This window comes from Mus caroli, unplaced genomic scaffold (assembly GCF_900094665.2).
Source record: "Mus caroli unplaced genomic scaffold, CAROLI_EIJ_v1.1 scaffold_10825_1, whole genome shotgun sequence".
Lineage (NCBI taxonomy): Eukaryota > Metazoa > Chordata > Mammalia > Rodentia > Muridae > Mus > Mus caroli.
Window position 1 is genome coordinate 38,441 of NW_018390548.1, and position 15,641 is coordinate 54,081.

The window sequence follows — 15,641 nt, forward strand, 5'->3', positions numbered from 1 at the left end:
ACCTAAAGCTTTACTACAGAGCAATTGTGATAAAAACTGCATGGTACTGGTATAGTGACATACAAGTAAACCAATGAAATAGAATTGAAGACCCAGAAATGAACCCATATACATATGGTCACTTCATCTTCCACAAGGGAGCTAAAACCATCCAGTGGAAGAAAGACAGCATTTTCAACAAATGGTCCTGGCACAACTGGTTGTTATCATGTAGAAGAATGCAAATTGATCCATTCCAATCTCCTTGTACTAAGGTCAAATCTAAGTGGATCAAGGAACTCCACATAAAACCAGAGACACTGAAACTTATAGAGGAGAAAGTCGGGAAAAGCCTCGAAGATATGGGCACAGGGGAAATATTCCTGAATAGAACAGCAATGGCTTGCGCTGTAAGATCTAGGATTGACAAATAAGACCTCATGAAACTGCAAAGCTTCTGCAATACAAAAGACACTGTCAATAAGACAAAAAGTCCACCAACACATTGGGAAAGGATCTTTAAGTATCCTAAATCAGATAGGAGACTAATATCCAATATATATAAAGAACTCAAGAGGGTGGACTCCAGAAAATCAAACAACCCCATTAAAAAATGGGGCTCAGAGCTAAACAAAGAATTCTCACCTTATGAATACCGAATTGCTGAGAAGCATCTGAAAAACTGTTCAACATCCTTAATCATCAGAGAAATGCAAATCAAAACAACACTGAGATTCCATCTCACACCAGTCAGAATGGCTAAGATAAAAAATTCAGGTGACAGCAGATGCTGGGGATGATGTGGAGAAAGAGGAACACTCCACCATTGTTGGTGGGATTGCAAGCTTGTACAACCACTTTGGAAATCAGTCTGTCGGTTCCTCAGCCTAGCAAACACATATGTGGATGCTGGTAGTCAGCTATTGGATGGATCAAAGGGCCCCCAATGGAGGAGCTAGAGATAGTAACCAAGCAGCTAAAGGGATATGCAACCCTGTAGGTGCAACAACATTATGAACTAACCGGTACCCTGGAGCTCTTGACTCTAGCTGCATATGTATCAAAAGATGGCCTAGTCGGCCATCAATGAAAAGAGAGGCCCATTGGACATACAAACTTTATATGTCCCAGTTCAGGGGAATGCCAGGGCCAAAAAATGGGAATAGGTGGGTAGGGAATTGGGCGGGGGAGGGTATGGGGAACTTTTGGGATAACATTGGAAATGTAATTGAGGAAAATACTTAATAAAAAATATTTAAAAAAAAAAAGAAAAGCATTGAAAAGTATGGGGGAATATATTGTATCTTCAAATATTGACAATGGATTAAAGTTATAAATCAAGAATGATTTGCAATGGCTATGTTAAGCTATTTCAAGGGGATTATGATGAATTTGTCACTTAAATTCCATTTTACAAGAAAGAAAAAAATAATATTTGACTTTGACTAAGAACTTTTTTACTTGCTAGCAGATTGTAGAATTTAGTGGAGAAACAGGAAGTATTCCATAAAATCTACATTTACCTGTCTCATTAGAAATCTCATTGTCTGCACAGGAAGTGCACTTGTAGCAGCAGATGGCCTTGCCCTCCATGGTTACTTTCCTGAATCCGGGCCTACAACTCTCAGTGCACAAAGACTGAGGGACCTGTGAAGAATGAAAAGAATGTTATTTAATGCTTACAGTGTAGTGAAAAAAATTCATAAAAACACAGTTTTTGAAGATCATGCACTGAAAAGCAAAGTATTGTTATTAACACCTAAACTTATTTAAAGATTAGTTGTAGTAATAAGGGATGGGGAACTAGGGTTATCCACCATAAAGTTCCAGATGCCACGAAAGCTAGAGACTCCCAGGATCCATCTGGGATGACTTTAGCTGATATATCCCACAAATGTGAAAGAAAACTTGTTGAGACCATATTTATATGTTAGGCAAGGCCCTTGGTTGAGAGATGGGGGCACCAACCCATATCAAAAATACTAACCCAGAATTGCTCCTATCTAAAGGAAGTATAGGGACAAAAAGTGGAGCAGAGACTGAAGGAAAGGTCATACATAGACTGCCCTACCTGGACATCTATCCTATATATAGTCACCAAACACAAACACGGTGGCTTATGCCAAGAAGTGCTTGCTGACAGGAGCGAGATATAGCTGTCTCATGAGAACCTCTGCCAGTGCCTTACCAATACAGATGAGGATGCTGACAGCCAACCTTCTGACTGAGTACAGGGACCCCAGTGGAGGAGTTAATGACTGAAGGAGCTGAAGGGTTTGCAACCCCATAAGAAGAACAACAATTTCAATGAACTACAATGTCCAGAGCTCACGGGAACTAAATTGCCAACCAATGAATACATATGGTAGGATCCATGACTCCAGCAGCATATGTTATAGAGGAGACCCATATCTGGCATCAATAGGAGGGAAGGCTCTTGGTCCTCTGAAAGCTTGATGTCCACCATAGGAGAATGCTAGCTATGGTGATGAGGCAGAAGATTGGGGGTGAAGCTTGGATTGGGAGATGAGTATGGGATTTGCAGATCAGAAACCAGGAAAGTGGATAACATTTGAACTGTAAATAAATAAAATAACCAATAATTTTTTTCAAAACGAAATAAAAATTTTGCCTTAAGAAGGCAAATATGTTTAAATTTTGGCCTGAGAATTATCATAGTGTGAAAAAATTTGGAATCTTAATTAGTTAAGGACAAGTTAGTGAAACATTAGTGATTAGGAATATGAAAAGAGGAGTTCATTAGGCCCATCTAGTCTATCACTACCTTTGTACTTTCTGACACCTGTGTTGAGCATCCCAATTTCTACCATTACTGTGAATCTGGACTGTCAATTTGAGAGGATTTATACTTAAAATGGAAGCAAATAAACATATTTGTAGGAAGAATATATATAGATAAATTTAGCTAAGGTAAAAAGATTCAGTTAAATTTTAAATGTCACTAATTATTGTAAAAATGTCCCAATTGCAGAGAAGATAGATGAGAGCTGTGTTATTCATTGCTTCCTGCAGAGGATATTATATCATCAGCAAACGCTTACATTTGAAAATCATGCATTTTCCAATATAATGCACCACACCCTCAAATAGTTCTCTAAGTTCTTTCAAGTTATTATTAAACATTGAATGAAGTAGGACATATTGAGAATCAAGGGGCAATTAAGGGATGCTAATGGAGTTATTATATAGTATTTTGAAAGAAAAATATTCCATGCATGTTAATTCATTTGAGTGCTTACTTCTTTTTGGTGCTATTATATATGAAGTTACAGAAACTATGGGGGATTCAGACTTGCTGATGAAATTATGGCACAATGGTTGGGAATTGAAAGACTATACTATTTCCTCAATTCCAGGTTTCTAATTTTATTTACTGTTAATCCATGTGTATAGAAACATTTTCTTTCTCTTTCCTATGCCTGTGTTGAGTATGACCACTTGTTGTCATACTTGCAATCTTGGTAGACAATGATACTTAAAGTACCATAAAACAAAATAAAATTTTTTATAAAATTCATATTTTGTCATGGTTTTTGAACATAAAAATTAAATTTGATATTGTTCAATGATATTAATCCCAAATGAGAGATTTTTCTCCATTACATTAACACATGAGTCATTTGGAAATGAAAATTTCCTCTTACCACGGGTCTCATCCCTAATTTGTAACAAATGGAAGAAACCTAATCCTCATATAAGTTAGCAATGGGGGACTTATTGAACAATATATACTTCTATTGACCTGAATCAAGGAAAATCAAAAGCCAGTATTCTAAAATTACTTTGTGTTATTTTATACTGATACTCAAAGTGTAATGGAACTGATATAATGAGTCAAGCAAAAGGATGGACCATCTAGAGACTGCAATATCTAGGGATCCATCCCATAATCAGCCTCCAAACGCTGACACCATTGCATACACTAGCAAGACTTTGCTGATAGGACCCTGATATAGCTGTCTCTAGTGAGACTACACCGGGGCCTAGCAAACACATAAGTAGATGCTCACAGTCAGCTATTGGATGGATCACAGGGCCCCCAATGGAGGAGCTAGAGAAAATACCCAGGAGCTAAGGGATCTGCAACCCTATAGGTGGAAGAAAATTATGAACTAACCAGTACCCCGGAGCTCTTGACTCTAGCTGCATATGTATCAAAAGATGGCCTAGTCGGCCATCACTGGAAAGAGAGGCCAATTGGACTTGCAAACTTTATATGCCCCAGTACAGGGGAATGCCAGGGCCAAAAAGTGGGAATGGGTGGGTAGGGGAGTGGGGGAGGGTATGGGGGACTTTTGGGATAGCATTGGAAATGTAATTGAGGAAAATACGTAATGAAAAATATTTTTAAAAAAAGGTTTTAGATAATATATTACCCACCGCTGAAAATATTTCTGGCCATTGTATCATCTGTTCAGATAAAGACAACTGTTGACCCTGGGGAGCATTTGCAGAAAAGGATCCTATTTTCACTTTTAATCCAAGACCCTTTGGTAAATTCCAAAGGTTAAGAATGTCATATTCTTCATCTATTGTCTCTCTCCAATCTAAACTCTTTTTGTCTCTCACTTCAATGTCCTTCAGGAAAGTGATAAGCTGAAAGAGAAATATAATTTTATATTACATTGTGCAGAAGAAGCAAAATAAAATGAAGGTTTTATAAAGTCCTAGTATTCTTAATTTCTGATGTGAACATCAACATTAATTTAGATTCCATTACTGATGACTAATTGAAAACCTGAATGTTCAGAATACCATTCTGCTTCTGAATTATTATTTAATGACTATTAAATTATTATTATTTAATGACTACTGATCTATGAAAAGATAAACTTTTTTAAACCTAGGAACACTTCATTTTAGAATATAATCAGAACTCCAGGGTTGAAAATGAGGGTGCTCATATCTAGAAATTAATTAAAATGTATTGTTTCTATATAAACCACTCTCATTATTTCACTTAAGTATTCCTGTTTTAATTTCTCTTGTAACAAATATATAAAGCAATAAGTTTTTTATTGCAACTATTTTCATGAAAAGTCTGTACAGCTAGATACTGATGACAAGAACTTAGTTTTGACTAACTATATTTGTTCCTGGTATCTTGCACACCATTTTACAACATCATACAGTTTAAATTATCTTTACTCCTAGATAAGAATAGAAACACAAAAAATTCTGTGATTGTGGACAAAATAACTGAATTTTACAATACCTAAATTAGTATTGTTGTAAATCTCTTCTGTCAGAGTGCTGACAATAAAATACAGTAGGAAGGTTTTTACCTGCCATGGAAAGGACACCATCCCTTCATCATTTTTAAATTGTTGCATTTGAATTTGCTGAAGTGTCATCTCATGGAGGCTGTGAGCCACAGCATATACACCATTGTAAATATTTCTGCTCTCATCATTCATGGCCACATCAAATATGTGACTAGGTAAAATATCCAAAGAAGCATTGGTTTGACAGTTGGCCAAAACATGACAATTAATGCCAGAAAATGAGCACTTGAAGAAGAAATACCACAACTTAGGAAGATAAATGTCTTCTGGGTATTTATTGGGATTAACTGTTTGAATAAATTTGGTAAATTCAAAATTCTCCCTATAATGGTGCTTAAAAATTAGGCTTCCATGGAATGAGTCTAACATGAAATAATCAGCTGTGTCCATAACATGATGTTCAATGTTCATGACCCAGACATTCCATGTCAATAACCTGTGCCCAATATTTCTCATTAGACTTGCTAGAGAATCAGTGTCACCATAAATAATTATTACATTTGTCTCATCCATATTTTCCCAGAATTTGGCAAAATATAAATTCCATGTTTCTGGGATCATTTTTACAAAAGCTATACAGATTCCCTTTCTCTCCATCTCCTCCCTAAAATCTGATAGAATTTTATTTCCTTTGTGGTCATCTGGGATGATGAGACCAACCCAAGACCACCGAAAATGTACCATCAATGAAACAATGGCAAGTGAAAGAGATGTGTCCCTTGGGGACATTTGGTAGAGAGAAGAATACTGAGTATGGTCACTCAAGAGAGGGTCATAAGGTCCAAAAGTAATCTGAAGCAAATTGAAAAGAAGAGGAAGAATATTATCATCAAAAAATTTCATTCCTGAAGAAATAGATGATAACAGGAGAGCATTTTAAAGGCACATTCCAATTACTACATGTTACAGAAATTTTTGTTAGGCCTGCAAGCTTCAAGGACTTACCTGGCTCATTGAATACATCAACCTTTCTCTTACAACCAAGAGAAATCTGGATTAAATTCTATGTGTCTGGATATTGCTTTGATGTTTGGATAATTGATCAATCACTTTTTCCATTTAAAGACATCTATAATATGAACAAAGAGAACTAACTCTCAGTTCCCACAATTCAAATTTTCTCACCTGTGGAAATTTAAGGCATTGAAGCAATGTCCCAATTTGGGCAGATGTTTTCCATGATGTCCCTGTGAGTGCAGCAGTGAAGTTTCTCTTTTTACAATTGTAATTAGGTAAATAATTTCTCTGAACAAGAGCTGAGAGCCATATAAAAACATTATCAAGAGTGTCCTTTTCAGTGAATCTGACATTGTAGAAATCGAATCCAAGAGATATGTTGGGTAAAAGACTGGGGTTCCCATTGATCTCCTCAATGGCAAATAGCAGAGCGAGAATATACTGGTAGTTCTTAAAGTTATACCTGTGTAATTGGCATGAAAACACATAAGAGGATGAACAAATATACCACACAATATATATATATATCTAGTATCGTAAATTATATGGATTAACTTTGAATCTATAAAACACGTAATTTAATTTTTTCACCAAGAATAGATGAACTAGATTAGATAAATACGTTATGGTTAGGCAAGCACATTTACCATTACTACTCATTGTTTATAGACCCTCAAAGCATATATTATTTGTATTTCATAGTTTATTCTTTACACATTCTGATTAGAAAAAAAAAAGAATCATTTTCCCCCAAATAGCACATCTGTTGGAATGTAGATCTTTAACCTTCTGTGATCTTCGCATATGAAGATTAAATATTTTATTATCAATCCAACTTTTAATAACAGTATATTAATTAAATAATATTATGAAGTTAATTTCATTGCTTGTGGACATTGTTACTATTTCTCTGATACATTTTTTTTTTTTAGTATGGCAGCATGGAATTACTAGTGTCCTAGAAAAGCCTGCTTCTCTCAAGAAGAAGGAAGACCACCAAAGTATGGGTACTTTGGTCTTTCTTAGATAGAGGAAAAATATAAACATGGAAGGAGATACAAATTGTGGAACAGAGATTGAAGAAAAGACCATACAGAGACTGCCCTTCCTGGGGAATCAATCCCATATATAGTCACCAAACCCAGACACTATTGTGGATGCCAACAAGTGTTTAATAACAGGAGACTGATATAGCTGTCTCATGAGAGGCTCTGCCAGTACCTGACAAATAGCACATCTCAAATAGCACATGAGGTGTATGCTCTCAGCCAACCATTGGACAGAGCACAGGGTCCCCAATGGAGGATCTAGAGAAATGGCTAGGACCCAAGGAGCTGAAGGTTTTACAGCCAAGTAAGAGGAACAACAATATGAACCACCCAATATCCCAAGAGCTCCCAGGGACTAAATCACCAACCAAAGAGTACAATGGACGGACCCATGGGTCCAGCTGCATATGAAATAGAGGATGGCCTTGTTGGAAATCAATAGGAGGAGAGGCCTTTGGTCCAGTGAAGGCTCAATGCTCCAGTGTAGGGAAATGCTAGGAGAGGAAGCAGGAGTTAGTTGATTGGTGAGCAGGAGGATAGGGGACAGGATTGGGAATTTTCAGAGGGGAAATCAGGAAAGGGGATAACTTCCAACATATAATGGCACAGAATTTACAGTAACATTTCATTTTGAGAAAAAAGAACATAGTCAGAAAATACTAGATTAAAGCAAGATCAAAAACAAGCTGAGCAAACTCCAAACTCTGCAACTCCATGTCTGATTTCAAAGTATTCCCTACATCTCCAATTCCTTTCCTCTCTATTGACTTCAAAACATATCTTTCTCTTGGGCATTTTTCCATTCCCTTTCAGCAGTGCCCTGGGCAGTTATATCACAGCTCAGGCATCTTCAACATCATGAGGCAATCCAAGTTTCTCATTTAGAATTTGATATAATGATTCCTCTAGGTCTCCATGTACAGACATTCCTGATATAATCCTGCCCTTAATAGATGACTTTAGTCACAGGGAAAGATGCCAGAACACCTTTCTTCAGTCCTTGACTCTTAATGCCAGGACAACATGACTGAACCTGACAAGTTATGTTCCATGCTAGGGCAGTAACATGACTCTCCTATAAAATTAAATCTTTACCAGTTTTCTGTTCTGTCTGTTTTCCTTTTCTTTCTAAATTGTGATAACCTGAAATTCTACAGTAGACAATGTTGGTGGCCTTATACTCCTTTTTACTAAATTTTCATTTAGCAGCAGATTTTCCATTGGTATCTGAATGTACTTGGACACAGGAATTAGTAATGGCAGATTGTAGTACTATTTTCTCCTCAATCTGTACATTGTACATTTTCATTTCTCAGCTCTGTACTTTTCTTTATATATCTTCATATGCTTAAATACTAATGACAGCATGCCAGTGTCAGTAAGAGGCAGTGTTGAGATTTCCTTTGCCAATGGAATAAATCTATAACCCTACACTTTAGCTTCAGGGTCACTTTTTGAACTACTTCAAAATGTCGCATCATTCTTTTCCAAGATATCTAAAGAGCACTCTCTGGAAAACACTAATATTCATATCCTCTGTCCAATGAAGGAGAATTGCAAAGGTCAAATTACATTCAGCAAGACTTTTTTCCACATTCTTCCTTGGTTGGCTCATTAAGCAACACTTTACAGGTTTAACTGCTTTTCTAAAAAAAAAAAAAAAGTCACAAAGTCAATAGTCCAATAAACACAAAAACAAAGGAATAAGCCTTTCTTTAATATAAACTTCTGTCTTCCTTATGTTTGGTGGATGTGAAGAACCACAATAACCATAAAAAGTATTATGAAGGAAAACTTACAATTTCATAGATCTTGTCCATTTCAGCATGGTGGGAAGCATTGCAGTGTGCAGGCAGAAACGGTCTTGGACAAGGAGCTTGAGAGTTCTACATTTTTGTCCACAAGAAGCAGAAGTGAAGAACCTGAGCAAAATTGAGCTTCTTAGAGTTCTAAATCACCCTTGCATAGGGACACACTAACTCTACTAAGGCCACAACTACTCCAGCAATGCTACTCAGTATGCCCAGGCATTCACACACAGGAGTCTATGGTGCCCATTTCTACTAAAAGCACAAAAATTTTGCTATCTATTTATATTTTTATTTAATTTGGTAACTTTTAGAAGAAAAGTCAGGTTTCCTAAATAATGTGATTTCTTCTAGACAAGTCATATTCTGAGATGGCCCCACCTCGAAATTACTAAGGCAACACAAAATGATCTTGATTGAGAATTGTATTGAACTTTGTCAGGAAAAGTTTCTCTGAGTGCAGAGGTGATTTGATGTTTTTGTAAGGTTTTGCTAAGTTACCTTCCTAGAAAAAGCAACACTATTTTGTCAGTGAGTTAAATTTAACCTTACCTTCTTTATGCAAAGGAACAGAAAGAATAGAAGGAACTTGAACATGTCCAATAGAGAAAAGGCAACATGGATCAAGGGTCTCAACATAAAACCAAATCCACTGAATCTAATAGAAGAGAAAGTGTGAAAGAGCCTTGAACTCATTGGCACAGGGGAAATTTACTAAATAGAACTCCAATTGCTCATGCTCTAAGATCAAGAATTTATAAATGGAACCTCATGAAACTGTAAAGCAAACGGCATAGTCAATACGACAAATCAGCAACCTACAGATTGGGAAAAGTCTCCACTAACCCCACATCTGATAGAGGGCTAATATATTAAATATATAAAGAACTCAAGATGTTAATCACTAAAAGACAAACAACCCAATAAAAAATGGGATATAGAACTAAACCAAGAATTCACAACTGAGGAATCTCAAATGTCTGAGAAGCACCTAAAGAAATGTTCAAAGTCCTTAGTGATCAGAGAAATGCAAATCAACACGACCCTGAGATTTTACTTTATACCAACCACAATGGCTAAGATCAAAACCTCAGGTGACAACACATGTTGAAGAGGATGTGGAAAATGAAGAACACTCCTCCATTGCTGGTGTGATGACAAACTGACACAATCACTCTGGAGAACAATATGCTCCTCAGAAAATTGGAAATAGATCTACCTGAAGACCCAGCTAAACCAATCTTAGGAATATACCCAAAAGATATACCACCATGTCACAAGGTCAAGTGTTCCATTATGTTCATAGTAGCCTTATTTGTGATAGCCAGAAGCTGGAAACAACTTACATGTCCCACAACAGAAGGATAGATACAGAAAATGTAGTTCACTTACACAAGAGACTACTGCTCAGCTGTGAAGAATGAGGACATCCTGAGTTTGCAGGCAAATGGATGGAACTAGAAAATATCATCCTGAGTGAGGTAACTCAGAACCAAAAGAACATGCATGGTATGTACTCACTAATAAATGAATATTAGCCCCAAAAGTGCAGAATACCCAAGATACAGGCCACAGAACTCAAAAAGTTCAACAAGCTGAAGTGCCCAAGTAAGGATTCCTCAGTCTTACTTGGGAGAGAGAAGAAAACAATGACAAGTGGGGTGAGAGGGAGAGACGTAGGAGGGAAAGTGGAGGGGAGCATGAAGAGCAGATTCTGATGAAAAAGGACTGAAGGCCTGAGGGCCAGCAGAAAGAATGGAAACAACCTTGGGAAGTAGGAGGTTGGGGAAACCCTCCAGAATGCACCAGGGACCTAGGAGCTCTCAGGACTCAAAGGGAGGGACCTTAGATGAAATGCCAGGAAGTAGGCACAGGGAATTTATAAAGCCCACCTCCTGCACGAAGACAGGGAAATTTCTAAATTGAAGCAAGATTTGTAATTCTGAGAGTTGGGGATAAAATATCTATGAAAAGAAGTGACACAGATTTTTTAAAAGTGGTTTGTGCTTAGTATTTAAAAGACAATAATAATTGTCATTAACTTCATTTGTTATGCAAATGTTTCTTATGTAAAAAACATCATTTTTAGGTCTTAATAATTAAGGTAACTTGTTTGTGAAGAAGTCAAGTATAAATATTTCAGTGGAGCTTAAATCCTGTACTGCCAGTGGTTGCCTGCTGCAACCACTGTTGTATAGTTCTCCATTGACAAATAAATTGATTGCCTGAGGCTGTTGAATTATCTCTATTGTTTGAGGAGCCTAAGGTAGCTTCATTATACAGTATCACTGGTTCGATAAAGTTCCTGTATTATTAGGGTTTACAGTAGCACCAGATAAGGCAGTGCCATTTTTATGAAAGATAGTTTGGAACTTTTTATTCCAGTAGGACCCTTTCAGACCAGGAAGATACAGTTAGATTTCTGTTCTGAGTGGGAAAGAAGCATTGAAGTTTATGGCACCTCTTGCCATTCTGGGACATTGTTTTCTGATATGTCCAGGCTTGTTACTTGAATAATTTTGTGAGCCAAGCCTAATTAATTTTTTTCTGTCCTTGACTACTAAGATTTTGGGTAGTGTTCTGGCCTTGAGAGGTTGTTGTAATGGATATTCCTTGAAAATATGAAGTAGTAAACACATGCTTTAAATACATTTCCAGATTTTTAAATTGTCTTTAGAAGAGATTGACAAGTGGGTGTAGCATTCTCAAAGGCCGGATGTTTTACAACAGTATCTTTTGCTTCAGAGCCTCTATCAGCTGAGCAAGAGTCCTCAAAATATTTTTCTACTTTCTGTATTATATTAGCAAGGCTTTTGGTATTTGTATCACTACTGGGCAAGAATCTCCATGCTTCTAGAGTTGAAGCTGCTATTTTTTTATTAAATAATTTTTTACACTCCATATGTTATCCCCCACCTCCCTCAGACTGTTCCATATCCCATAACTCCTCCCCACCCTCCTGTGTCCACGTAGATGTCCCCACCCCCCACCCCACCTGACCTCTAAACTCCCTGGGGCCTCCAGTCTCTTGAGGGATGGGTGCATCATCTCTGAATGAACACAGACCCTGCAGTCCTCTACTGTATGTGTGTTGAGGGCCACATATCAGCTGGTATATGCTGCCTGATTGGTGGTCCAGTGTTTGAGAAATCTTGGGGATCCAGATTAATTGAGGCTGCAGGTCCTCCTGCAGGATCACCATTCTCCTCAGCTTCTTTCAGCCTTCCCTAATTCAACAACAGAGGTCAGGAGCTTCTGTCAATTGGTTGGGTGCAAATATCTGTATCTGACTCTTTCAGCTGCTTGTGTCTTCCCGAGTGTGTTCATGCTAGGCCCCTTTTTGTGAGTGCTTCATAGTCTCAGAATTACTGTCAGGCCTTGGTACCTCCCCTTGAGCTGGATCCCACTTTGGGCCTGTCACTGGACCATCTTTTCCCCAGGCTTCTCTCCATTTCCATCCTTGTAATTCTTTCAGAAAGGAACAATTATGGGTCAGAATTGTGACTGTGGGTTGGAAATACAATTTCTCACTTGATTGTTCTTCCTAGAGAGGTAGGCTCTATAAATCCCCTCTCCCTTCTGCTGGGCATTTCATCTAATAGCCTAAGAGTCTCTTACCTCCCAGGTTGATTTTTACTGTTTTTATTTACCACTACCTTCTTCTGAGTTACTTTTCTCAGATTTTTAGGTTGAAGAATAAACATTGTTCTTAGATCCTATTTGAGACAGTACTAAAGGAGTCCCCACACAATGAGGTGAATCTACTGTCTCCTACGCACATGTTTTTTTTGTTTTGTTTTGTTTTGTTTTGTTTTTGTCATCATTTAATGCCTTCCTAATCACAGTCCAAATAGCAAACACTGTCAGGGGCAAGCCTAATCCTCTACTCTCTGTAATCAAATTGTTAATATCTAACCCTGTTTTCTCCCATGGGTCCATATCTAAAGTTCTTTTCCCTGGAAACCAAGGACTGACCATTTGTACAAACTGAAGAAAGTCAGTCAACTGGCTAGTGCTAATCTTAATGCCTATTTTCTTTAAGAGTATGCTTAATAACATCTGTAAAGAACTTTCTGTCGGTAGAATAACTTTTGTCCCATCGTAAGTGATATCACAAAATGCACACAACCCAAAGCTGATGGCTACTGATCAAAGGTTGATGCTGAAAGCTCCCAACAGAACTTCTGGGAGATTGACTGTTGACAGCAGGTAATTTAAGTCAATTAGAGCTGATGGCTCCTGGCCTACCCTGGGCACTGACTGTACTCTATCAAGCAAACTAGGTGTTGATGGCTCCTACTATTGGCCTCTGCTGATGTCAGCAGGCAATTGCAAGACTGAACTAATGGCTTCTGGTGTAAACCAGGTGCTGATGGTACCAAATATCAGCTTCAGCTGATGGCAGTAGGCAATATTGACTCCTAATTATCACCCTCCATAACTAAGCAATCCCTGACCAATGGTTTTGCAAGGTCCAGGTGAGAGTCCTATCTGTGTAGATATACATTATTCAAAGATCCTCTTCCAGGGTGACATTTTAGGTTCTTCAAGCCACCCAAACTAGAGAAGGTAGAGACAGGGTACAGAGTAATACTCTAGTGTGGCTTTAAATCTGAGGGTCTCCGGACATTCTAGCTTTCCAAATATACTTAAATGCTGATAATAACTTCTAAAATGTCCTAAAAACTTTCTTGCTCATTCTGAGGGTAAAAGGCTGCTGGTTTAGGAGATTGACATCTATTGCCTGGAAATTAGAGATTAAGGAACGTGGCCTTTGATCTATCTCAACAGGAACTGCTCATCTCTAACTTTCACTCTCCAAGTTGGATGTCTCAGAAAGAAAAAGGGATACTGATGAAAATTATCTAAAAATCCGGAAAAACATAAAGGTCCTAAGCGTGCAATTGAAATTTTTTTCTTCCTTCTCCTCCTCTTTGTCTAAGAAGTGTTCTGTCCAAAAAAATTCTCCTCATCTCAGTTCCTCTGCCATGTCTCTTGGTCCTCAGCATGTATACATCTTTCAAGGTACATGATCACATGTTAAAAACTTAATCACAAGTTCACACATAAAATCAAATCATAAATTGAAATACAAGTTTACAGCAGAGAATATTTATATATGTATCCTTTAAGAGTAACTATCTGCCTAAACATTCATCACCTGTCACAGCTCCATAGGTTCCTTGAAAGTTTAAAAGCATAACTAAGTTATTAGTGAAGTTTTGCATAAATAAATTCATTCAATATTTTATCTTCTGTCCTATCACCTACAATAAATCATAGTTGCCCTCTTATTACCTTTGCTTAATTGTTTTACAACTTCTTGGAACATGCTGTGAGTATTAGAAAGTCTGGTTACTATCTAGAAGCAATCAACTGGTGACAGATGAGAGTTTAACAGAATTCTCAGTGCAGTTATGACCATCATAAAAGGACCTAATAGTAGTTCAACTATTAAAAAAAATAAGCTTCATAAACACAAAAATAAATTTAGGGATTCTTATAGGATCATCATTAAGAAATAAGAAGCCATCCATTTGTCTATATACCATTAGACATACGTCTTCCTGGATCTGCAGAGATCTGCTCAAAGAAGTGGGAAAATACCTACTGATTATTATTTGTGTTCAATAAAAACAGGAAAAGCATATTTACAGCAGGAGTCTTTCCTAAAAGATTTATTCCTATTCCTTGCTTATTGGAGATTTGTTATAAATATAATCTAAAGCAAAGTCATTTCAGGAAGATCACCTGTTACTTATTAGCTTGGCCTATGATAGCGCCTGACCATACTTAAAGTTGGGGATGAAAGATATGGGCTGAGAGGGTGGATACTGAACTAGATTAGGGACTTTGGAGAATATGATAAATGCACTGAATTTTTAACAAATGTAAATATATTATCATTATTAAAATTTTCAAGGAAAATTTTTATGGTGGGGAGGAGGACTTGCTTAGCAATTGAGGGTGTGATTTTTCCAGAGAATCTAAGTTTCTTTCCCAGAAATATTAGGAGGAAGCTCACAAAAATCCAAACCTTGAGAATCTAGTACAAGTATTGGACTCAATACATACAAACATGATAGGCTAATACAGTCATACATAAATACACACAAAAAGAAAGAGAAAAGGTAATTATAATAATATCAGTATAATGGCAAGCATTAGATATGTTAAAACATAAAAAGCAAGGTCGGGTTTCGGGACCCAGCTGAGAGTATTCTGCAAAGGTGAGAGTACAGAATACAGAAGCTAAAATCTTCTGGGACAGGCAGGAGCCACAGAGCTTCTAAGGCAGCCCCCTTTTGGGGCCCCAGACAGTTGGCTACTTTCCTGACCAGAGGAAAGGGTTCTGCCTGCCCCGTGAGCGCTTTGCCTAAGCATCAGCAGCAGGCATCATGGTTCTGGGAGCCAGCCTAGAATATTCTGCACAGTCCCCAGACATCCGGTCACTTTCCCGGCCAGAGAAAAGGGGTCCGCCTGGCCCTTGAGCAATTTGCCTGACCATTGGCATCAGACATCTTGGTTCCCGGACCCAGCCA

The 15,641-nt window shown here is 37.6% G+C and overlaps 1 protein-coding gene across 1 annotated transcript in view; it reads right to left on the reverse strand.

Moving 5' to 3' along the window:
* Positions 1 to 6,701, reverse strand: part of LOC110288707 (vomeronasal type-2 receptor 116-like) — a 23,988-nt gene extending 17,287 nt beyond the window's left edge. The window contains exons 1-4 of the mRNA XM_021154983.2: positions 6,411 to 6,701; positions 5,286 to 6,077; positions 4,381 to 4,596; positions 1,503 to 1,626 (exon numbers count right to left, since the gene is read on the reverse strand). Coding sequence (XP_021010642.1) covers positions 1,503 to 1,626; positions 4,381 to 4,596; positions 5,286 to 6,014 — 1,069 coding nt within the window. The 5' untranslated portion in view covers positions 6,015 to 6,077; positions 6,411 to 6,701. The remainder of the gene's footprint in view (positions 1 to 1,502; positions 1,627 to 4,380; positions 4,597 to 5,285; positions 6,078 to 6,410) is intronic.
* Positions 6,702 to 15,641: the final 8,940 nt, after the last annotated feature.